We start from the raw sequence: 24,822 nt of genomic DNA on the forward strand, positions 1-24,822 counted from the left end.
GGTAAACAACTAGTGATAAAATGGTTAAGGCTTAAAATGTGTAAAATTAACATGTTAGTCGTTAATATTTCAACATAATAATAAGTATAAACATGTGTAATAAGCCAAGGAGGTATTCTAGACATCGATACAGCTACACAAATCTCATGGGCAACTCTACAGCTTTTTTTCCCCCAAGATTGTTCTCTGGCTGAAAGGGTGAATCTTACAAGAACATGTCCAGGTTATTCATTTCACCCCAAAATCAAAAGAAAAAAAAATGCAAATAGATATTTTGAACAAAAGAAAATGAAGATTTTTAGGACCAGTAAGAAATGCTCCACACACACACACAAACACACACACACTCTCTCTCTCTCACTCACTCTCTCTCTCTCTCTCTATATATATGTGTGTGTGTGTGTGTGTGTGTTTGGGTGAATTTTATGATTTTATGGAACATTTTAAAAACTGGACATTATATTATAATATTAATACCAATATTAAAATAAAAACAAATGAAGTATAGTATTTGTATAAGACATTTACACAATTTATGAGACATTTATTAAATTTAAATACTTATGGACAGGATGAAAATAATGCCTTGTGCCAAAAAAAAAAAGTACAAAATAAATCATAATCATGATCTTCATTTTCTTTTATGCAAAATATAGTAATCTGGACATTTCCTGACAGCTTTCACTCATCTAGAATGTCAAATGCATGCTGACACCCGTAACATATGAATCGTCGCAGGTTTACACTTTTTTTTTTTAAGTGTAATTTTGAAATGTTATGCATGTCTATTCTGAAACATCAGAATCTTTTGCCATTTTCATATTCCATTCTTGGCACCAGACCACAAACATTTGTGAAGCACTAAGGGATCAATCTTGCAAAACATCTAAATGTGCTGATTTGCCTATGAAGTAGATTTATAACAGTCCTCTTGAGGAGTTAACTTTAATGCTAAAGCTATTTTCATTTCGATGTCCGATTTCCCTACAATCAAGGAAATGTTTTAATAGAAATGAAAATATTTTATGATTGACTATCAAAACACAAGACCATTGGTCTCTAAACCAACTTTGAGTTGCCTAGAAGAAGGGGATTTTTCCCAGACAGCATAGAAAAATATGAGAGGAGGTTCTGGACTTGGTCCAAGCTTAAAACATACAACGTATGTCCTGTGATTTAATAATGCATAATACCTACAGTCCCAAACGCTTAGCTGCCAAGAGCAATGCCTTTATTGTCATAACAGACCAGAAACTTTTAAAGCCAAAACTGTGTGGCCTGAAAGTGCTGTGAAACCATCTTTGGATTTCCCGATTCTTTCCTCTCAACTCAATGATGAGTTGGAGAAGAGGAATGTGTGTAACAGAAACTTCCCAAACCGCTGCTGTGTTTTGAGCCTCTATACACACAGTCTAATACATGTTGGAATGTTCTCAAAAACTAAAACAAACTAACAAACACATAAAAAAAGAAATGTCAAACCACCTTGGTTTGCTTATGCCAAGATTGGGAAAGACTGACCGACCGACCGATGGCGGACTGGTCCAGGGCCAGGGTCTCAGATGAGGGAAATGCGAATGGGAACGCTGGGTGATTCGGTCCTTTGCGGCGAGTGTTGACTCACCAGATGTTCTACCACCGTGTGCTTAGACATGTGTTTCATAAGGTAGGTTTCCTGGAAAGAGGCATTATACGACATATTAGATGTTCATGAATCATGGAGAAGGAAAAAAAAAAGATTGCATAGTGCTAGAATATAAACTGCATGTACATGTGGTCTAAATCATAAAACAATTGATTTTTTTTTTTTTTTGGGCATGTAAGAAAAATCAAAATGTGGTACTACTATGGACATTTAAAATTAAATATATATATACATATTCAAATAAATAACTAAATATTTCAAATTAAAATGGTAAAAGTAATTTGTCACTTATTTTATATCTTTTGCCATTTTAATAATGGTTCAAATAGTGGAGCATGTAAGAAATGCCACATCCAAGTGGTTCTCAAACGGAGGTACTCAGGGCTATAGTTTACTAAAACTAAAAACAAAACTAAACAGACATTAAAAACAAAACCTAATAAAAATGATAAAAACAGAAAAAAACAAAACAAAAAAAAACACCTTTAACAAAAATTAAAATGGAAAATATAAAAAAATTCAAATTCAACTATTAATAAAAATATAATAGCATTTCTATAGTACACTCAATTAAATAATCTCAATTACACTAAAATAACACTGGTGGTACGATTCTAAAAAAAAAAAAAAAAATAAATATATAAATAACTGAAAATTTGAAATAAAAAATATTTAAATTGTCATTTTATTTTAAATAGCCTTTTCATTAAAAATATAATAATGTTATACAGTATCAATATGAAATATGACATAATACATATAAATCAGAATCAAGATTTGAAAATATATATGAATTGCAATTTTTAGGTACAGTAACTGGTCACCATTTCTTTTCTTACAACAGTTTTTAAATAGTTCTTTTTGGAAAAAAAAGAAAGAAAGAACTTTCCTAGGCAAGATAATTTTTGCCTATATATATATATATATAGGCAAGATAATTTTTGCCTATATATATATATATATATATATATATATTATATATATATATATATATATATATATATATATATATATATATATATATATATATATATATATATATATTTTAATGATCTTACAGTGTGTTTTTTAAAAAAGTGCAGGTTTTTGAAAATAATACTGTTATTGTCTAAATAAAGCTTTTTTAGTCGGATCCGTGTGAACGGATCATTTTGACAATTTTGTTGTCTGTACGTGAAAAACACGAAGAAAAAACTTTTACATTTTAAGCACATCATCGTCATGTAAATGTACCCTCAGTTACTGTAAGGTCATAAATACTGCATGCATATTAATTATAAAAGAATCAGCAAAACTCCAATCACAAATGTTTTGGAATACTGCATGTCAGACAATCTCTGTAAAAGTATTTCCTATCAACTACACATTAACCGATTTAACATGGTTGTTGGTCTGAAAGTTTGAGGAAAAACTAGCACATCCCACTCTACTAAACACAAGACGGTGGAGGAGGCAGGATGATGAATGCTGTAGTACTTACTGAGGTGTAGGCTCGACCACACATGCTGCAGCAAAATGCCTTGGCGTTTTTGATTGCGTGAGCCGACAAGTGGATTTGGAGGGAGGCAGAGTCAGAGTAAGCACGGTAACAGTTGGAGCACTTGTAAGGCTTGTCTTTATTATGTGATCTCTGGTGAGACTGCAGCGAGTAAAGAAACAAAGCTCTCGTTACACACAAACACACACTTACCCAGACAGATGACGAAAGACTGATTATACATATATATATATATATATATATATACACACACTGTATATATACACTGTATATACACCACACACACACCTATATACTATATATATATATATATATATATATATATATATATATATATATTATATAGGTGTGTGTGTGTTTGTGTGTGTGTGTGTGTGTGGTGTGTGTGTGTGTGTGTGTGTGTGTTTGTGTGTGTTTGTGTGTGTGTGTGTGTGTCAGACATAAAACTAATAAAAATGACAGAAACAAACAAAAATATTACTACAACAAATAATACTACATCATAAAATATAACAACAACAAAAAAAGAAGTGATATTTGGGTCTTACTTGCAGATTGGAGAGCTGTGTGAAGGACTTTTCACAGCCTGGTTGGATACATTTATATGGCCGGTCACCTGTGTGGATTCTGTAGATGCAAAAAAAAAACAAGCAATATGTGATGACAAATATCAAAATTTGAAGGTCACTGAGCCAGTCTGAGCTCTTTGAATCAAGCACGTGGACAAGCTGAGGCTGAAGAGTTACCTGGTGTGCTGCTGTAAGTGTGAGAGCTGGCGGAAGGACTTCTCGCAGTAGGAGCAGTGATACGGCTTCACTCCCAGGTGAATGCGCAGGTGTTGGGCCAGGTAGGACGCGTTGGCGAAAGTTTTGGTGCAGTGAGGGCACTTGTGAGGCTTTGCTTCCGTGTGGGACTTGGAGTGTATCTGCATGTCTGACTTGGAGAAGAACGTCAGCGGGCACACTTTACATCTGCAAGAAGAAATGCAAATAATCTTCAGTATTTTTTTCAAAAACACAGGATCTGGAATATAGGCTATGTGGCCAGTAAAATCTGCAAATGCTATGAAAGCAATTTAGATGACGTATACGGCAGTTTGGAGCCAAATAAAACACAGTGAAAACACACTTCAGTCTGGGTTTGGACCAAGAAATCAAACCAAGAGGAGACACATGACAACCAATATTGAAATATTTACATTTAGGGCTGTATGATTAATCAAAATAAATGGAAATTGCCACATGGATTTTCTTTGTTGGCTTTTCTAGATTTTTATTTTACATTGAAATATTACACAGGCAATATTCTACATTTTGTTTAGTTTTTTTTTTTTAGTTATAATAATAATAATAATAATAATAATAATAAGTTATTATTACTATTATTACTAATATTATTATCTTTCTGGTATTTATTTAAAAAAAAATCAGAAAAAAAAAATCGAATTGATGTACTGTATAATTACAACATTTTAACAGAAAAATAGCAAAAATATTAATAGAAAAATATTTTCGAGCTGTGCCATTAATCAGAATAAAGCGGAAACTGCTATATGGTTTTTCTTTGATGGCTTTTCTCAAATTTTATTTTACATTGAAATATTACATGAGCAATATTTCACATTGTGTTTAATTTTTTTTTTTTTTTTTGTAGTAGTAGTAGTAGTAGCAATAATAATAATAATAATAATAGTAATAGCTAGCTATTGCAATTTTTAAGAAAAAAATAGCAATTAGATTTTTTCAAAATCATGCAGCCCTATTTACATCTATGCATTTGGTAGATGCTTTTATCCAAAGTGATTTACATTGCATTCAAATTATATACATTTATCAGTTAATGCATCAAACCCTTGACTTTGTTGTTGCAAGCAGCATGCTCTACTGTTTATACGCAAATCACGCTATATTTATATGCAAACAATATTTTTTTTTTATTTATTTAGTAATAATGATAAAAATAATAATAATAAAGTTGTACCTGTAGGTTTTGCCCTCTTTGGCAGTGATGCTGACAGTTGATTGGTCGGCTCCAGAGGCCAGGAATGGGTAGGGAACGACAAAGAGCGGCCCAGATGGGTTTTCAGCTTTGATCTTTTTGCGACCTCGTCCTATGCTCTTCGGAGGAGGACCCAGCAGTCCTGCCAGTCCTCCGCTGTTTTTGATAACATCCATCCCCGGCCCACAGGACAGTCCTGAGATGAGGTTTGGGGAAGGTGCGCTGCTCTGACGCGTCTGACTGCTGGTGGTTGGAGTGGACAAGGTGGTCGGCGTCACGCTCTCTGATGTGTTGTGGTTGGCAGTTCGAGAAGACGTCAGGGACAGTCCTGAAAATTAACATTTCTTTAAGAAAAAGCTCTCCCAAAAATGAAAATTTGATGAAATTGAATACTAGATGAGACGGTTTCTTCATGGGAACAGATTTGGAGAAATTCAGCATTACTGTATATCACTTGCTCACCAATGGATCCTCTGCAGTGAATGGGTGCCGTCAGAATGTGAGTCCTGATAAAAACTTCACATTAATCCACACTAATGGTTTTGCTTGTAAACGGTGCTTGATCTGTGCATATTTCTGTCCTCTTTCAGATGAGACAACTTTCCACTGGAGGAAGAGTTATTATGGACTCATAATTTGGCCAGAAGCAACAATATAGTAAAAAAATCTTAATGACGCATCTGTTTCTTACAAACAAGTAGCTTTTCGCTTGACCAGACATTAACTGATAGACTGGAGTGGTGTGGATTATTGTGATGTTTTCATCGGCTGTTTGGAGTCTCATTCTGATGGCACCCATTCACTACATTTCTCCAAATCTAGAACTCATCTACAGTACAGACCAAAAGTTTGGAAACATTACTATTTTTAATGTTTTTGAAAGACGTTTCTTCTGCTCATCAAGTCTGCATTTATTTGATCAAAAATACAGAAAAAAATGTAATATTGTGATATATTATTACAATTTAAAATAATTGTTTTTAAATTTATTATACTTTAAATTATCATTTATTTCTGTGATGCAAAGCTGAATTTTTAGGATCATTATCACATGATCCTTTAGAAATCACTCTAATATGATGATTCATTATCAAAGTTGGAAACAGTTCTGCTGCTTAATTTTTTTTCAGAACATGTGATACTTTTTTAGGATACTTTCATGAATAAAAAGTAAAAAAATAAAAAATAAAAAAAAGAAGCTATGTTTTTTAAATATAAATATTTTGTAATAACAATATACACTACTGGTCAGTAATTTGGGGTCAGTAATTTTTTTTTATTTCTTTTTTTTAAATAAGATCAATACTTTTATTCTGCAAGGATGTGTTAAATTGATAAAAAGTGATAGTAAAGAAAATATATTATTAGAATATATATTATAAGAATTTTTTTTATATTTTGAATAAATGCAGTTCTTTTTAAACCTTTTATTCATCAAATATATTCGACAGCAGAAACTGTTTCCAACACTCATAATAAATCAGAATATTAGAATGATTTCTAAATGATCATGTGATAGACTGGATGTTACATGTGACACTGAAGGCTGGAGTAATGATGCTGAAAATTCAGCTTTGCATCACAGGAATAAATTATTTTTTTAAAGTATATCTATTATTTTAAGTAAAAAAAAAATTTCACAAAACTTCTGTTTTTTTCTGTATTTTTGATCAAATAAATGCAGGCTTGATGAGCAGAAGATACTTCTTTCAAAAACATTAAAAACATCAATGTAACCAAAACTCCACCCCAAAATGAAAATCTTGTAATAAATCACCAACCCACTTTCATTTATGGTCCTTTAAAGGGATACTCCACCCCAAAATGAAAATTTTGTCATTAATCACTTACCCCCATGTCGTTCCAAACCTGTAAAAGCTAGTATTCGGAACACAATTTAAGATATTTTGGATGAAAACCGGGAGGCCTGAGACTGTCCCATAGACTGCCAAGTAACTTACACTGTCCAGGACCAGAAAAGTATGAAAGACATCGTCAAAATAGTTCATCTGCCATCAGTGGTTCAACCGTAACGTTATGAAGCGATGAGAATACTTTTTGTACGTGAAGAAAACAAAAATAATGACATTATTCAACAATTCATCTCCTCTATGTCTCTGTATTCTCCATTTTGGAGAATATCCACTGAATGCAAGCAGCGTACGCTAGTCTGTGTCAGCCATGACGCAAGGATACCTTTTCTACATGTATTTACGCTTTGATTTGAACGCATCCGTGCAACACGGCTGACACAGAAGAGTGTAAGCTGCTTGCGTTCACTGGATATTCTACAAAATGGTGCTACGGTGATGTGGAGAGACACAGAGGAGACGAATTGTTTTCTTCGCATACAAAATGTATTGTCGTTGCTTCATAACGTTATGGTTGAATCACTGATGGCAGAAGGACTATTCTGACGATGCTTTTCATACTTTTCTGCACTTTAACAGTCTAAGTTACTTGGCAGTCAATGGGACAGTCTCAAGCCTCCCGGTTTTAATCCAAAATATCTTAAATTGTGTTCCGAAGACAAACGAAGCTTTTACGGGTTTGGAACGAAATGGGGGTAAGTGATTAATGACAAAATTTTCATTTTGGGGTGGAGTATCCCTTTAATGTATATCACAGGAAAAACACATTTGCACAAAACAATAACAACAATTTGCATTCACATACCTGACAGATGATTCGCTCTGGATGGCTGGTCTATGATTTGCCGCAAATGCCAGTCTTCCCACAATCCTCTTGCTTTAATAGCTGTTTTATCATCCAGATTCAAGTTTACGTCCCCCAGAATACGACCTGCCCACATTGTGCACAATTAGCATTAAGTGTTTGTCTCAGTGAGCAGATTTGTGCTATGTAATGGAGAATGTACCTGCGACAGTGCTGCTGGCGGGTCGTGCGTGTAGGGCGATGTCGGCCTGGGTGGTGCTGTGAGCATGGAGTCCCGGCATCTGCTGCAGCTTGGGCGATGATATATTGTGCTGCCCACCTTCGGTCACCGTGGGCGGCACCAGTAAGGGCTGCTGGGAAGGGACAGAAGTGGGCGACAGGTGTGGAGGTCTGATTTTCTCCGCCATGAGCTGTTCTTTGATCTTGTTGATCAGCATGAGGTTATCCAACTGGGGAGAAAGGGGTGAAAGTGAGATTAGAACAAGCAGATGGTTCAAATCCTCCTGGTTCTGAACTTCTGACATGAGGAGAACAACATGCGTTTAATCCTGTAAAGCCTGAAATATGAAACAAGTCAGAGAAATCGGATTTTGTGAAATGGAAACCTTATAATACATGTATACATATATATATATATATATACATATATATATATATATATATATATATATATATATATATATATATATATATATATATATATATGATATTATGATATTAGATACATTGGGCTTTTATGGCTCATATTGTATGATATAGTGAGAATATGGAGCTCATGCTCAAGGAGGGAAAAAAAAGGTTTCAGAGGCTCAAACTGAGCAAAAATGTGCAATTTGTTTCAGTTGCTGCAATTAATATGGCCAAAAAGTAAAATGTAAAAAAAAAAAAAAATAAAATTAAAATGTAAAAAGTTACATTTATAACAGTATAATAGACTACTTAAAGAAAATGATAAACATATCAGTTGCTACACTATATCTCCAATAATATGAATTTTAAATGCTTAGTTTTATGATGTAAGCTCTGTACATATAATGAAATGCAATTCAATGTTGATTGAGAGATGAACAAATAAACATTCCTCAAAAGCCTGATGATCAGATTTAATACTCATCTGAACATTTCTTTTTTTAATGATGTATGGATAATCAACTAAACCTAAGTTGCTTCAGTCCATTAAGTGTTCATCTTGAAATATTACTAACAATATTAAAGTTATTCTTATGTTTACTTTGTGTTACACTCTAAACTTTAGCATGCTGCTGCCCTTATCTGCTACTTAAGATAACTAGTAAACAATAAAGACTTAATTGTCTAGACAAAGATTAAGCCTAGTGCTGAACTTAAGTAAATTATTGATTCTGTTACTATTAGATAAAAGACAAGGATTAATGAAGTCTGCCCATTGATGCATGTTCGTTTTTCTTACCTGACCAGGAATAGACGGTGGAGGTGGCCAGAAGTATGGATTATTAAATCGAGGTTCTGCCATTCTGAAACACACAGAGTCATGCTTGATTAATGATGCTTTATTTTTACATCATGCATTGTTATGTGACTTTTATGTGACCGATTCGAGGCTGAGAGCAAACCAAATGGATCTTTTCAGGACTGCATATTTAATTTGAATTACTTGTTGATGAGAGATTCAAAGATGAAGACAATTATGACAGACAATGACTTAAGTTTTTTTTGGGGAAAAAATGCAGCAGGATCTGAAGGTTTGACTGGGAAACACAAACCGCACAAAGGTAACATCCTCCATCACTGAAGGCTCTCGGATCATATGCAACTGAATGAGAGTGAGGCAGCTGAAATAAATTGGAAAACTATACTGCATAGATTAGATCTGACCTCCCATGATTATTTATTGATTAGAAATGCGGATCTAATCCAAGATGACTTAAATTAAATTGAAACAGTGCAGTACACATTCACAACCCATTTAACTTCCATATTGTGACATATTTAAGAGCAAAACAGGATGTTCATCAAAATACTCATGGATATAAATGAAGAAAAATGTTGGGACTTCATAGTCCACCCCAAAAATTTCTCATCCAAGGTGTAGATGAGTTTGTTTCTTTATTGGAACAGATTTGGAGAAATGTAGCATTCCATTACTTGCTCACCAGTGGATCCTCTGCAGTGAATGGGTGCCGTCAGAATGAGAGTCCAAACAGCTGATAAAAACATCACAATAATCCACACCACTCCAGCCCATCAATTACCATCAATAAGATGTGTGTTTGTAAGAAACAAAGCCATTATTAAGATTTTTATTACTTTGAACCATTGCTTCTGGCTAAAATATGAGTCCTATATCTATAATATTGCTTTTTGAAAAAAATCTCATCTGAATCAAGAGAAAAATACGCACAGGTCAAGCACTGTTTACAAGAGAAAAGAGTCTAAAACAAGTTCTAAACAAATATGTGGTTGATTTTGATGTAAGAGGGCGATGGATTTTTTTTTACTGGAAGAAGCATTATCATGAATTATGGACTGATATTTTGTCCAGAAGCAACGGTTTGAAGTTAAAAACGTTTTAATGATGGATTGGTTTTTATCACAAACACACAGCTTTTCGCTTCGCTTGATGTGAATTACTTGTGGATAATTGTGATGTTTTAATCAGCTGTTTGGACTCTCATTCTGACGGCACCCATTCACTTTCACAAGTGAAGGAATGCTACATTTCTCCAAATCAAGAAGCAATCTCATTTATATTTTGGATGGCCTGAGGGTGATTACATTTTCACCAAATGTAAATTTTTGTGTAAATTTTAACGGAGAAAAAAAAACATACTCTGACAAATCATTAATAATATAGCCAGGAAAGTATATTAAAGACATTTTAGGATTAATTTTAACCTTAAAAGGTGTGATTCTTAACAATCAATCACTGGGATCATGTACCACTTTGTGTAGCAAGTTACAAGTAAAGCTTCATCATGTTGACACTGCCATTGTTCAGAAGCTTTTGCTGTTGGCTTAGGACTTGCACTTATACTCTAATTAATTGCAGACTGTGCCTTTAAAAGCATCAGCACATTACTTAGTAAGTATTATTAGTGACACAGTGATATGAATATGATACGATACGGAACAAGTGTTTCAAGCAAACTCACACTGTTTGTTCACACACCCACAACAGATTACGCAATACTGCCAAACTCAACATGATGCCCGTTGGGAAAATCAAACAATTTACATCTTCCTTAAGTATTTTCTTTCATTGCTTGCATTGTAATGGCAAAATAAAAATGCAACTTCTTCAAATTATGTTGGCAATATCACAAAGCCTGTAAGCAGAAAGCATGATTTAAAAACAATGCTGATTGCAAAGTCACAAAGAGACAATATTTGAATGTTTAAACTTAAAAATGTCAAATGCATATGTAAATGTGGCAGATTCATATGGAAAAGTGAAAACTCTACCCCACAGTTTTAGCAGGAAGTGAAACAGAAACCCTTTCAGCATCATTAAGGAAATATTCAGCAGGGTCTGGGCTCATATATTTGGACATATCGCTTTTATTATTTTTGGCTCTGCTAAATGAGTTTCTCTTCAAGGCCCCTTAGTCAAACACTCTCAAGACCCATAAGCACTGCCAAAACATTCATAGCACAGTGTCATGGACATAATGCAAGAAAATGATATGGCTAATGTAATCAGACCGTATGGAAACGTTTCAAAAAGGTTAGAAGGGCGGAAGGATGAATGTGACTGTCCTGTTTGTTCAATACAATCACTTCAAGCAATCATTTCCTTCTGCATTCTGGTCACTTTGACCCGGAAAGAATCTTCTTTTTCCTGTAAAAGCTGGTTAATGTTATCAGATTTGAATAAAGCCTACTGACTTTGCTCAAGCAGAGTACAACAACTTTCCCCACCTTTGTTTTTTTTTTTTTTTTTTTTTTTCTGGTGTTCCCAGTCAAAAACTGCTTATAAATATTTCATTACGCTATATTACCACTAAATATTGGATTCAATCTTTTTATTAGCTTGTTTTATTTCACTTAGCTCAGGTTTTGTTTCTTTTGAAACTGATTTATCATAGGCCTCAATGCACCTCAGTTTTTTAGTGAACACTGCCAAAATGATCCAATAATAATGCTTTTTTTCCACTCAAAAACTGAGGTTGCATAGGTGCATAAGCTCACATCAATGAGGCCAAAGATCAATCAGTTTCAAAAAGAAAGACAAAAACCGTGCTTATTGAAAGAAAAGTTAACAAAATTGAATCCAAGATTTGGTGATAATGCAGCATAATGAGAGATTTACAAGCAGGAAACAAGTTTTCATATGCAAAATACACTTCAGAGAATGCTCTCTCTCAAAGTATACCACGAATACCATGGTACAACCATAGTAAATGTCCCAAAATAAACATGTAAGGTGACCATTTATCTGGTATAGAGGTGCATCACAATTACAGTTTTACGCTATAATAATGTAAAGCTGCATTTTATAATTAAATCTACAAAGATTTCTGCCTGTATCTATTTAAATGACGCTGATGTTAAGTGTGTGAGTAACAACATTTCAAACTATTTAATATGCTAATAAAACCACCCAGCAGCTTTAAACGACAGGTAAATATCAAATAAATATTTTGGTTAGCAATGACACGTCTCTGAGTCTTTGATATAAACCGAGATAAAAACTTACTCAACTTTTTCTCTTATTCTATCGCCATCCTTGAAATCATCCTCTATTAAAGCACGTCGCCTTTGATCAAACATTAAATTAAAAACATTCGCAAAATAACGCGAACGGACGCGTTTCGTGGCTTCTGGAAGCCCGGGACCCCGGTGTCTGCCTCTCCCACATTCTCAGACAGTTTTATTAAAAATTTCAGACAAAAGGAAAACAAAAATGGCAGCCTGTCTTATTTTTATAAGGACAGGGCGCCATATTCTGCAGATCCCAAATTTTTTAGCAACAAAAATTAAAGCGCGTGAATCAGATCAAAAGAGCGAGGTGTAAAACGCCGCATTATTTGCATTAAGTGAGCGAATGATTGTTTACTTAGATCTGCAGGTTTGAATAGCCCGGCTCGAGGAGGAAAAAAAAAAACAGAGGAGAAAAAAAAAAAAAAGAAAAACCGAAAGACTTCCTACCACAATCATGCGATGCAAACAAATCACGCATCTCTCCAGCGAAAATGTAACATTTCTATCATGACGCAATAATGCACGAGAGTGCATTTGCAACATTGTTGCAACACGCGTCCGCTTTTGATTTTTTTTTTTTATTTGAACTTTTTGCTCATTCGAATGACGTCTAGCGTCGCTTCAGTGCATCATGCAAATGTCAAAAAAAATTATGCAATCGTGAAAATGAAAAGAGCGCGATAGACGTACCTTGCACACCTCGACGGTGGATTTATTAGATTTAATGAAAGGTTCAGATGTTCTTTCGGCTTTGCCTTCAGAGGGAGTTCAGACCTTCCGGGTCGCCTGCCGTTCACTTCTGGGTGCTGCAGGCACAGCGCTAGAACAGCGAAGCCATATATGACCAAATATGCATCAGAGCTTTTGACATTCAAATAATCGTTAAAAACCATGACTTATTAGCATTTTGTTTTACTCCTGTGAGAGGTCAGAGAAGTGCTGTCCACGATACGGGGCTCAAAAGAGCAGACACTGAGATATGGAGTCATAAAGAACATTTAATATGCGTTTCTATTAATAAGCATTGTTTTGTAGCAACATTGAAGAATTGCATTACTTATCTATTTATACATGCATGTCTTATGAAGAGTAGGTTGGATTTTTATAGGTATAGAATATAATAGAAATAGTGATACTGTGTGCAAACAAAAACAATACAATATATACTAATAATCAGAAGTTTGGACAGATTTAGTAGTTATTATTTACCATTTTTTTTACATCTAAATATTCATCAGAAGAATTATGAGTGACCTGAAGATATGAAAGGGAAAAAAATCCATTATTTATGCTTCAGGGCTTATTTTTTTGTTTTGTTTTGTTTTGTCTACATTCAAGCTCCGACATGATATTTTACATAAAGAATGTTTCTTAAACTTCATCTGTTCCAACTCATCCGTTTCGGCAGAATTCAAATGAGCCATTTTAATCTAGATTAATTCCAAGATTACAGTGAGATTAATATATATATATATATATATATATATATATATATATATATATATATATATATATATATATATATATAAATGATAGTGTGTGAACTTCACCTGTAAATGTCTACAAAACAAATCTCAATAATTTAAGCATAAGACTTTAAATGAAACGGTTTATAATGATGAGTAACATAAAATTGTTCAACTTTAACTTTGACTGGTTGTGTATGTTTACAATACAATTTACAAACTGCAAAGACAACAGTATAAATTACTTGAAGTACAATATTATTAATAATATTATAATATGTTTGTGTCTAATTGTTCATATATAGCCTGCCTATTCCAGTTAATTACGTAAAGCAAATTAACTGATCAGGGTTATTATAGTTCACTAAAACCTTGTGTTACTTGAAATAAAATATAAATAAAAGTATAAACATTTTATTTCAGCTATAGTTGTCAAGGCAATGTTTTTCATTTCCATTCAGTTTTAATTTGATGTACTAAAATAACTCAAACTAAAAGTGTTAACTTTAACTGAAATATATACTTAGCCTATATATTCTTATAACTTGAAATAGAAAAAAAAAAAAAAAAAACCTATTTTATTTCAGCCAGCTTTCAGACAACATTTCACATCTCTGTTTGGTTTAACTTTATATATATATATATATATATATATATATATATATATATATATATATATATATATAAAAACTAAAAAAACTAATCAAAATATTAATAAAAGCTATGGATAATTCCCTTTCTTAGTTTTGTATCTTTTGTTGGTTTGTTTCACGTCTTCTCTCAGATGAACAGTAGATGGCAGCACGCGCTCAGACTGTTTCAGGATTTAAAGCGGCTGCGCGGATCCACACACACATCCTTCGCTGTTCTGAAAGAAGTTGCCGCGCTGTCAGTCAAATAAAGCTCACTGAAGCGTGCCGTGTGCCATCAGCGACACGAGAACTACATGAGGAAGTCGCATGCGCACATCTGAACACTTATGATCGTGGAGGAAGCAGATGGACTGCTTTCTGTGTGAGAGATCTAGTCAAACATGACACTCCCTCAACGCAGACACGTGCTTTGAGCCTAGGTAACATAAAAACTGTTTAGACACGTCCCACTGGGGGAGGGTGAGATGACATGCACACACTTTGATAACACAGAAGCTAGATGACTGGCTGCTAGTGTGTTCAGGTAGGGATCAGTCTCTGCTAATGTTCAGCTGGCTTCTTTCCTAGAGCCTCAGCTCGCTCCGTCTTCCAGCCTTACATCACTTGAAGCTCCTCAGATGTTTGAGGCCACATCCTTTCATCTGTTGTTTCTGGTGAGTGAGTCATTCAGGTTGTAATGGCCCATTAATTATGACATGGTTGTGTAAATAACCAAATGCTGATTTTCCATAAAGATATTTCACTGAGAACATATTCACTGAGAATGGTGAAAAGCTCATGTTGATAAGTCAGTGTTGAAAAGTTATTTTATATATATATATATATATATATATATATATATATATATATATATATGTATATGTATATGTATATGTGTATGTATATGTGTATATATATGTATATGTGTATATATATGTATATGTGTGTATATATATGTATATGTATGTATATATATGTATATGTATATGTATGTGTGTGTATGTGTATATATATATATATATGTGTGTGTGTGTGTGTGTGTGTGTATGTGTGTGTGTGTGTGTATATATATATATATATATACACAAAATGCATGTTATTTTTTTATTTAGTACTGTCCTGAGTAAGATATTTTACATAAAAGATGTTTACAATTAGTCCACAAGACAAAAAAAAAATAGCTAAAATTACTAAAATAACCCCATTCAAAAGTTTGGGAACCCTTGGTTACCTGATGATCCACAGCTGTTTTTTTGTTTTGTGATGGTTGTTCATGAGTCCCTTGTTTGTTCTGAACTGTTAAACTGAGCACCGTTCTTCAGAAAAATCCTCCAGGTCCTGCAGATGCTTCAGTTTTCCAGCATCTTTTGCATATTTGAATCCTATCCAGTAGTGACTGTATGATTTTGAGATGCATCTTTTCACACTGAGGACAATTGATGGACTCAAACACAACTATTAAAAAAGGTTCAAACATTCACTGATGCTCCAGAAGGAAACACGATGCATTAAGAGTCAGGGGGTGAAAACTTTTTGAATTTGAAGATCAAGGTAAATTGTACTTAAGTTGTGTTTCGGGAAACATGCAAGTATCATCTGTTGCTTCCGAAGGGCAGAACTAAATGGGAAAAAAATATATATTTCAACAAAATAAGAAAAATTTGGACATCTTCACCCTGTTCAAAAGTTTTCACGCCCTGCTCTTAATGCATCGTGTTTCCTTCTGGAGCATCAGTGAATGTTTGAACCTTTTTTAATAGTTGTGTTTGAGTCCCTCAATTGGATCTCAAAATCATACAGTCACTAAGGTGTGAGACAAGATTAAATCAACAAGTTGACAACAATGGTGAAAAAACACTATAAGTGCTGAATGACAGATGTTGATAGTGTCACTTACTGCCTTTCAATATTTTATATTTTAGAAAAAATGTATATATCAAATAGTCCCTACACACACACACACACACACACACACGTATACAGATAGATAGATAGATAGATAGACTCATTAACTAAATAACAAAAACATTTTAATTTCAAAGCGCCTTCTGTTAAATAGTCAATCTTATCAAACTTTACTAAATGCAGTATAGCATGAGTTTAGCATGAGGTGCTTGAACATCAACACTAAGTATATAATAAGTTGACACTGTGCAATTCTCAACACTGTGACCAAAAAAAAAAGTAAATAAATAAATGCAGGTTTTGATTTTAGCAGTCAGGAAATGATTGGATCATGAAAAATGGGCGAAAAATTGTTAGTGGCCTTGGTGACATCATCCTAAATGGAAAGATATTATAGAAGTGGAACAAGTTTCTTTTGACATTCTTCCACGATAAGACCAGGAACATGTTTTAAGAAAATAAATAGGGTCAAGTTTGATTTCATATTGGCTATAAACAACTCTTGGGGCTAGAATATAGTCCTACACCATCTGACTTTCAGATCTTGTGCATTTATCATCAGGCTCCTTCCAGAGACTGTGCACTACAACTCTTAAATGAAACATCAAGTGACACTGTATTTTTTATGTCTCTTGTAAGTGTGAAGATGGAGGGTGTTCTGGATGTTACGCTCTGTCTGTGTGTGTGCAAACTGATGAGCAGCATGCTGCTGTGTTCGTCTGTGGTCACGCACACCATCACTGCGGTTAGTCTGTGCTGCAGCTGCCTGCTGTTATTTACAGACCTCGCTGTCACCAGTAAGCAGAAACACAAACTTTGCCCACATTTTCCACTTCATTTATCAGTTTAAAGGTTCACCCAAAAAATGGAAAGTTGCTGTTAATTAACACACTCTCAGGCCATCCAAGATGTAGGTGACTCTTTCTTCAGTGCAACAGTAAAGAAGATTTTTAGTTGAAACTGTGGTCCTTTGAGAATAAAAAAAAATAAAACATATCAAGGAACACAGGAGCCTCCTCTCTATTGAGGTCTTATGAAGCAAATCGATCAGTCTGTGCAAGAAACTGAACATTATTTAAAACATTATTACCTGTAATCCAGAGACTCAGACAAATGGTCCAGAGTGATGTCCATTTTTTGTAACTACTGTAATTCTTTTTGGTGAACTAGTTTAGACTGAGTCATCTGAAACAGTTCACGGCTCGAGCAGCACAGATCTGCAAGTCTCTCAGTCAAAACTCACTTTCGGACGCCTAACAGTCACTTGGACTCAAAATGAGCCGAAATACCGGTGTGTCAGATTCTGTTATGAACTCATTCAGCGCTCCAGTTCCTCTAACAGTCACTAAACAGAAAACAGTTTGACTCAGACCGGAGACCGATGAGCCGCTGATAAGCGAGCTCTTAAATGAAGGGGACAAATGAACGTTTATATGGTTTCTAATTGTTTATGAAAAAAGTGAGCTGATAAAGACAAGTTTATTCACTTTATATGCTTTAGACATGTAAAACATCCACATTTCACTTCATTATTGGGTGCATTAATAATATAATTGCGTATACTTCTTTGCGTGATCACATAAACAAACTAGTGAATTAAACCGAACTGCCCGAAAAAAATAAATAAAAAAATAATCAAAATAATTTTTCTGAAAATAATCAGATTTCCCAGTTTGCCTGAGTCTCTGGATTACAGGTAATAATGTAGTAAATAATGTTTAGTTTCTGGCACAGACCGATTGTTTCGCTTCATAAGACCACAATAAATCGTCAGGAGCCACAGGTATTAATTTTGTGTTTCTTGATGCTTTTTTAATTCTCAAAAACGGGCAACCGCTGACTTGCATGTTATGAATCACCAAGGACCATGGTTTCAGCTAAAAATGTCATTAACTGTTCTACTGAAGGAAAAAAAATCATCTACATCTGGGATGGCCTGAGAGTGTGTAAATGAACAGCAGATTTAAATTTTTTGGGTGAATTATCCCGTTAACACATCTTTTCTCTTCCTCCAGTGTTTTTGCTTTACGTCTGGCTCATGGAGTCCTCTCTGACGCCTTTTTACGTGTCTTCGGATGTCATAGCCCTTCGATTCCTGCTCTTCCTTTGCCAGGCCTACGGTGTTGTGTTGCTGCTGATGCCACCTTTGATTGCTGTGGAGTTGTTGGTTGATCTACTGCATTCTCAAGATGTGCGACTAAAGGGACAAGATGCAAGACAGCGAGATGCAAGTGAATCCCTCTCTATGAGAGTTGGCTATTTGGGATGTCTTCTAGCATGGAGCGTGAGCGGGATCTACAGCAGCCATGACTGGACGCTGGAGCAGATCTCAGTGGAAACCTGTCGGGAAAAAGGTGGCCATCTTCTCACCTGCCTTCCCAGCGCTGATGAGTTTTCCTGGGTTCTTCCTGCTGTGGTGGTCCTGTTGAGCCTGACGGGGAGCCTGGGTCTGTTCAGGATGAAGGCGTCCAGAAGACAGCCTGACTCATCTGAAAACACACAGACGGGCGTGAAAAAGGACTGTTTGGGCCCTGGGCTAATGCATATGTCTCAAACTCTGGTTGACTCAGAAAAAACACCCAACAGCTGTGGCTTTCACATGGCTGGGTTTGTGTATGGTGAGCCACGATGGATCTGTCCTGGGAGCGGTGTCCAGTGCGCTCAACAAACCGGTTTGGCAGACATTATCAAGAAACAAAAGCAATCATCCAGCCATGCAACATTTGCTCAGTCCAAAACCGATCTTCTTATGGATGTCACATCATTGGCGCTCAAAATGGAGCAATGTGTATTTAACAGAACAGACCCAAAGTCTCAAAGAAGACACTGTTGGTTTCACAAAAGGGAAAGTCCCTGCTCAGGGCGAGAAATCTTCGCAGGGTTGGTATGCATGGTTATGGTTTGTGTTTTCCCCACAGCCGTCAGTGGAAATATTCTCCTAATCTTTAACCTGGAGAATTTGGTGGCGTACAGCTTGAAACTCTTATCTCTATCAGTCAACAGAGCACCAGTTCTGTAATTGCTCAGGGGTGTGTGTGTGTGTGTGTGTGTGTTTTTATATATATATATATATATATATATATATATATATATATATATATTGATATATATTAGGGCTGTCAAATGATTAATCACGATTAATCACATCCAAAATAAAAGTTTTGTTTACATAATATATGTATGTGTAGAGGGTATATTTATTATGTATATATAAATACACACACATAAATTATATATTTAGAAAAATATTTACATGTATATACATTTATATATTTATATTCTTATATTTTATATTATATATAAATATATTTAATATATAAACATAACATATTCTTCTTAAATATATACATGCATGTGTGTGTATTTATATATACATAATAAATATACACAGTATACACACATATATTATGTAAACAAAACTTTTATTTTGGATGTGATTAATTGTGATTAATCATTTGACAGCCCTAATACATATATATATATATATACAGTACAGGTCAAAAGTTTGGAAACATTACTATTTTTAATGTTTTTGAAAGAAGTCTCTTCTGCTCATCAAGCCTGCATTTATTTGATCAAAAATACAGAAAAAACAGTAATATTGTGAAATATTATTACAACTTAAAAATAATAGTTTTCTATTTGAATATACTTTAAAAAAAATAATTTATTCCTGTGATGCAAAGCTGAATTTTCAGCATCATTACTCCAGCCTTCAGTGTCACATGTAACATCCAGTCTATCACATGATCATTTAGAAATCATTCTAATATTCTGATTTATTATGAGTGTTGGAAACAGTTCTGCTGTCTAATATATTTGATGAATAAAAGGTTCAAAAGAACTGCATTTATTAAAAAAAAAAAAAAAATTCTAATAATATATTTTCTAATAATATATTTTCTTTACTATCACTTTTTATCAATTTAACACATCCTTGCTGAATAAAAGTATTGATTTTATTTAAAAAAAAGAAAGAAAAATATTACTGACCCCAAATTACTGACCAGTAGTGTATATTGTTATTACAAAATATTTATATTTTAAAAACATAGCTTCTTTTTTTATTTTTTTTACTTTTTATTTTATTCATCAAAGTATCCTAAAAAAGTATCACATGTTCTGAAAAAATATTAAGCAGCAGAACTGTTTCCAACTTTGATAATGAATCATCATATTAGAATGATTTCTAAAGGATCATGTGATAATGATCCTAAAAATTCAGCTTTGCATCACAGAAATAAATGATAATTTAAAGTATAATAAATGTAAAAACAATTATTTTAAATTGTAATAATATATCACAATATTACATTTTTTGTTCTGTATTTTTGATCAAATAAATGCAGGCTTGATGAGCAGAAGAGACTTCTTTCAAAAACATTAAAAATAGTAATGTTTCCAAACTTTTGACCTGTACTGTATATTATATATATATATATATATATATTTAACCCTCTGGTGACATTGGACATTGGAAATGGATATTGAAAAATGGATGTTGAGTTCTCAGTCCCAAAGAGCAAAGGGAGCATCCCAACTCTCGTCAACAACAGATGCGAAAGCAAACATCTGTCATGGTACGGGTGACTGGTAATTTGTGCGAAGGTACCACTGACATGGAGGCATATATTTAAACTGTACAGAGACATATACTGCCATCAAGATGACGTCTTTCATGGGAAGTCCATGGTTATTAGATCAAGACAAAGCCAGGTCTCATTCTGCATGTGCTACGACAGCGTGGTGAATGTTCTAGACCGGCCTGCCTGCAGTCCAGATCTGACTCCTACTGAAAATGTATGACCACCAGTCATGATAAGGAGAATCAGAGAACGACGATCACAGACTGCTGAGCAACTGAATTCTTGTATCAAGTGAGATTAGTACAAATTAGTACAATTAGTACAAAAATATTTGATTACTAATTTACTATTTATTCAACAATTTATTTCAAAGTAAACAGAGGCTGCATTAGTAAAATCTGTTTGAAAATCTGTTTGTTTGATTGCAAAAGAGGAATCGTTTTGTATATGGGCCATTCTACAGAATTGGTCCAAACTGCTGTCCCACAACCAAAAAAACACATTTAAAAAGCATTTAAGTATTCAAATCTTAGATGTTTAATAAGATCCTTCTATTCTCTTTTGAAACCAACAATCATATTTAAAATATTATTAAGCTTAATATATATATATATATATATATAAAGTCTTCATTTATTGGGTACTTTCAATTAGGAGGTGGCTGTCCCGAACCCTAACCCCTAAATTTCAACTTATGAAAATATTGAAATAATTTTTGTATTTTTTTCCATTGTTGTTTTTAAAAATATCTTTTTGATTCTTTTAAAAAGTAAAGTTAAAAAAAAAAATTATATTATGAAATTATGAAACTGTTAAAAAAATGTTCCCAGCATTTTCCATGTCACTACCACAACAGTGCATGTTTTAGTCCATTGGCTTAGACTTAAACAGACTACACCCCTGCATTTATGCTCAGGAAATATTTATGTCTCTCTCTCTCTCATAGCTACAGGGTAAGTAGACAGGCCCCATCATTTTGAGGTAAATGTGTTCAAAAGTCTGAAAAAACTGTGTGTAACTCTAAGGAACATCACTACCGAACACCTTTTTGTCTGCAATTAAGCACACTTTTTTTAGGAGTTGTTCCATATCATTAAATTTCTGTGTGTGTACAACTGTTCAGAACTGTGCTAGCCAACCATGTGCTGATTAGCATCTTTGAGATAGAATAGGTTCAAAAGTATCTAAAAGTGTCACTACCGAAAGAGTCACTACCAAAACTCCAACAAATTTTTCATCAGTGACATCTGTTTTTTTTTTTTTTTTTTTTGGGGGGGGGGTTATCCCATAACATTGTCACTACCGAAACAGTTATGACCGAAACAAGTAATCATTGTTTCGTTAGTGATAAAAGGGAACACATAATCCCCATATTTGGGGTAAATAGACAAAATTTAAGTACAGTTATGCAGTTTTTTTTAGTCTTTTAGTATGTTGTTTTAGTATGCAAGTTACAATTCTGTAATATGATGTGGTTGCTACCAAAGCATTACTGTCACTACCGAAAATGTGGTCACTACTGAAACATGGGATGTTTTGTCAAAAGTAAAGTATACTGAATTATCAACTAAGATTTTATGATAGTTTGGTTCAGTGTATATTCAAACTAATAAATCCTTAACTTTGAAATCAGTATGATCAATGTTTTGCCTTTTTCTAAGAAAATTGGATTAAAAATACAACAAATCTCATAAATTACACTTGAAATAATATTAAAATGTAATTGTTATTAATTTACCTCTGGAAAAAAAAATAGCAAAAAATATATTTACTTTTAGATTTAAGCAAACTCTAAATAGGTCAATATAACCCTGACAAATTTGGGGAGAGGACAAATATTCCAAAACTTTCTGAAAATACAATATTTGAATTAACTGCACAATTACTAGAAATGTGTACCTTGGAATTTTTTTTCTTTTTCCCCCAAGACGTTTTTAACTCTGACTTTGGACCAGTTCTGTAGAATGGCCCATATACACATCTCAATTAGCATGAGGATCAACACTGACAAGCCGACATGACTTTCATAACACCATCTCATCTCAAGTAACCCTGGAAAAAATGTGATTGCAAATGTGTGAACACTGAATTACCTCTGATAGAGGAGGTTTATGAAGCTGAAAACTGCAAAAGGAGATGGCCGATCCGTCAAAGTCTGTGCAATGAAAGAAAAACACATTTGAAGGATCGTCTATGCATGGCAAAATCTGATAGAAGACGACAAATTAAGGTTGCCAAAACAGATGTTAAGAATTCATGAGTTTATGAGGTGCATTTCCCTCGCAAAGTAAATAATCTGTCTGTTTTGAGAGCACCAGCTGGTTTCATGTGAGATTGCGGTGTTAATTTTAAACCCAAAACCAGTTTACGGTTCCCTACGAAAGGAATAGGCCCCGAGGGGTGCTATGCTTCACAGAACAATAGTGACATATGAGCAGTGGCATTTAGAGTTAACATAAAAAATAAAAATGTGCAATAAAGTATTTATGCATACAGAAGTGCTTGAAGGCACTGGTTATTTGTCATGAGCACATTCATCAAATTCCAAAGTTGCCCACAACTTGGAATCGGTACAGTGGAAGGAGGTTTATAAAAAGCAAATTCATGACAGAACTAGTAGAAATAAGAGTAATCATAAAGTTGAAGGGGAAAATGAAACTCTTGGAAGGGGTTACAGCTCTTGAAGTACTCCTTTCAACACCAGAGGTCTCCCTGTGCTGTCTTGAGGCAATCTGCATGTGAAACTGAAGAAGCCTTTGTAAATAAGCCCACCTTCCTTTCAGGCCCTTCTGTAGATCTAGTTCAGCTCTTTGGAAAAGCACCACGGGGCAAACGCTACAACTGACAGCACACAAACACATCCTACCGATGAACTCGGACTTGCACAGACACGTGCACACTTGACACGCAGGTGAATCGCTGTAAACACAGGAAATTAGCTTTTATATTTTCAGTTTTAATTCTAATTTTAGTGCTTTTATTATTTTTTGTTTATATATATATATATATATATATATATATATATTTTTTTTTTTTTCAGTTTAAGTTGTAATAATTTTAGAGCTTCGACTTTTATTTTACATTTTATTACAGTAAGTTGGCAAGAAAATATTTTTAAAAATTAAATTTTAAGTTTTCATCTAACATAAGATTTTATTTAGGATATACTTCAATTAATTAAAATGATTTTAATTTGTATTTAGTTTATCAATAACAATACTAGTTAGGAATATGGCTAACTAAAACTAAAGCAATGAAAAAAAAATACTAAAAATAAATACTAACTGAAATAATATATATTTAAAATATTTTTTTTCATACTTGCCAAGGCAATAACGACTTCAAAATATTACTAAAATCTATAATAGTATATCAATAATAATGAAATAAGCAATAACAGGGACTTAAAGGTCAGAGTACTTTAGATAGGATGAACAATTCATAATGGGTTTGCATCTATCATGTGTTAAAAAAATGACTGAAGGGTAAGGATTGCCAGAAAAAGCAATGTACAGCTTGAGTGACGCATAAAACCATCATACTTTTACATGAAGATAGTCAGATACAATCTCAAAACATAAGTTGCCCACTATTTAAACACTATTGACTATTCCAGTTGTTTTTTAAGCAGCCTGTGAGGCCCCATCATGATATCCAGGCAGAATTAAACACAGCACATGATGCTATCTTGGTAGGTTGCTCACTAGATTAGCTTGACTAGTCAGTCACAAAGTGT

General features: G+C 33.9%; 2 protein-coding genes across 6 annotated transcripts; one reads left to right on the forward strand and one right to left on the reverse strand.

Annotated features, from left to right (window-relative positions):
- Positions 1–377: 377 nt before the first annotated feature.
- Positions 378–13,405, reverse strand: LOC109055625 (zinc finger protein 362-like). Of its 3 annotated transcripts, none has more exons than XM_042766836.1 (9): positions 13,188–13,405; positions 9,247–9,310; positions 8,020–8,266; positions 7,818–7,943; positions 5,124–5,469; positions 3,890–4,114; positions 3,692–3,770; positions 3,126–3,284; positions 378–1,675 (listed from the first exon to the last, which is right to left on the reverse strand). In XM_042766836.1, exons 1-9 carry the CDS (start codon positions 13,388–13,390, stop codon positions 1,559–1,561), a joined length of 1,566 nt encoding a protein of 521 aa, XP_042622770.1. In that variant the 5' UTR covers positions 13,391–13,405; the 3' UTR covers positions 378–1,558. The 3 variants fall into 3 exon arrangements, with proteins under 3 accessions (XP_042622770.1, XP_042622771.1, XP_042622772.1); XM_042766837.1 differs by lacking the exon at positions 13,188–13,405 and adding an exon at positions 12,493–13,118; XM_042766838.1 differs by lacking the exon at positions 13,188–13,405 and adding an exon at positions 12,498–13,116.
- Positions 13,406–14,815: 1,410 nt separating this feature from the next.
- Positions 14,816–19,567, forward strand: LOC122146635. Of its 3 annotated transcripts, XM_042766841.1 has the most exons (4): positions 14,816–15,035; positions 15,184–15,269; positions 17,140–17,297; positions 18,516–19,567. In XM_042766841.1, exons 3-4 carry the CDS (start codon positions 17,147–17,149, stop codon positions 19,517–19,519), a joined length of 1,155 nt encoding a protein of 384 aa, XP_042622775.1. In that variant the 5' UTR covers positions 14,816–15,035; positions 15,184–15,269; positions 17,140–17,146; the 3' UTR covers positions 19,520–19,567. The 3 variants fall into 3 exon arrangements, with proteins under 3 accessions (XP_042622775.1, XP_042622774.1, XP_042622773.1); XM_042766840.1 differs by having other exon boundaries at positions 14,816–15,269; XM_042766839.1 differs by lacking the exons at positions 14,816–15,035; positions 15,184–15,269 and having other exon boundaries at positions 16,967–17,297.
- Positions 19,568–24,822: the final 5,255 nt, after the last annotated feature.

Source organism: Cyprinus carpio, chromosome A11, assembly GCF_018340385.1.
Source record: "Cyprinus carpio isolate SPL01 chromosome A11, ASM1834038v1, whole genome shotgun sequence".
Classification (NCBI taxonomy): Eukaryota; Metazoa; Chordata; class Actinopteri; order Cypriniformes; family Cyprinidae; genus Cyprinus; species Cyprinus carpio.

Coding starts and splice junctions, on each gene's coding strand:
- LOC109055625 (XM_042766836.1), bottom strand. CDS start 13,390: ATGGTTTTTAACGATTATTTGAATGTCAAAAGCTCTGATGCATATTTG. Junction 7,944..8,019: donor CGCCAGCAGCACTGTCGCAG/GTACATTCTCCA, acceptor CAATGTGGGCAG/GTCGTATTCTGGGGGACGTA. Junction 1,676..3,125: donor GTGGTCGAGCCTACACCTCA/GTAAGTACTACA, acceptor GCCTCTTTCCAG/GAAACCTACCTTATGAAACA.
- LOC122146635 (XM_042766839.1), top strand. CDS start 17,126: ATGTCTCTTGTAAGTGTGAAGATGGAGGGTGTTCTGGATGTTACGCTC. Junction 17,298..18,515: donor TACAGACCTCGCTGTCACCA/GTAAGCAGAAAC, acceptor CTCTTCCTCCAG/TGTTTTTGCTTTACGTCTGG.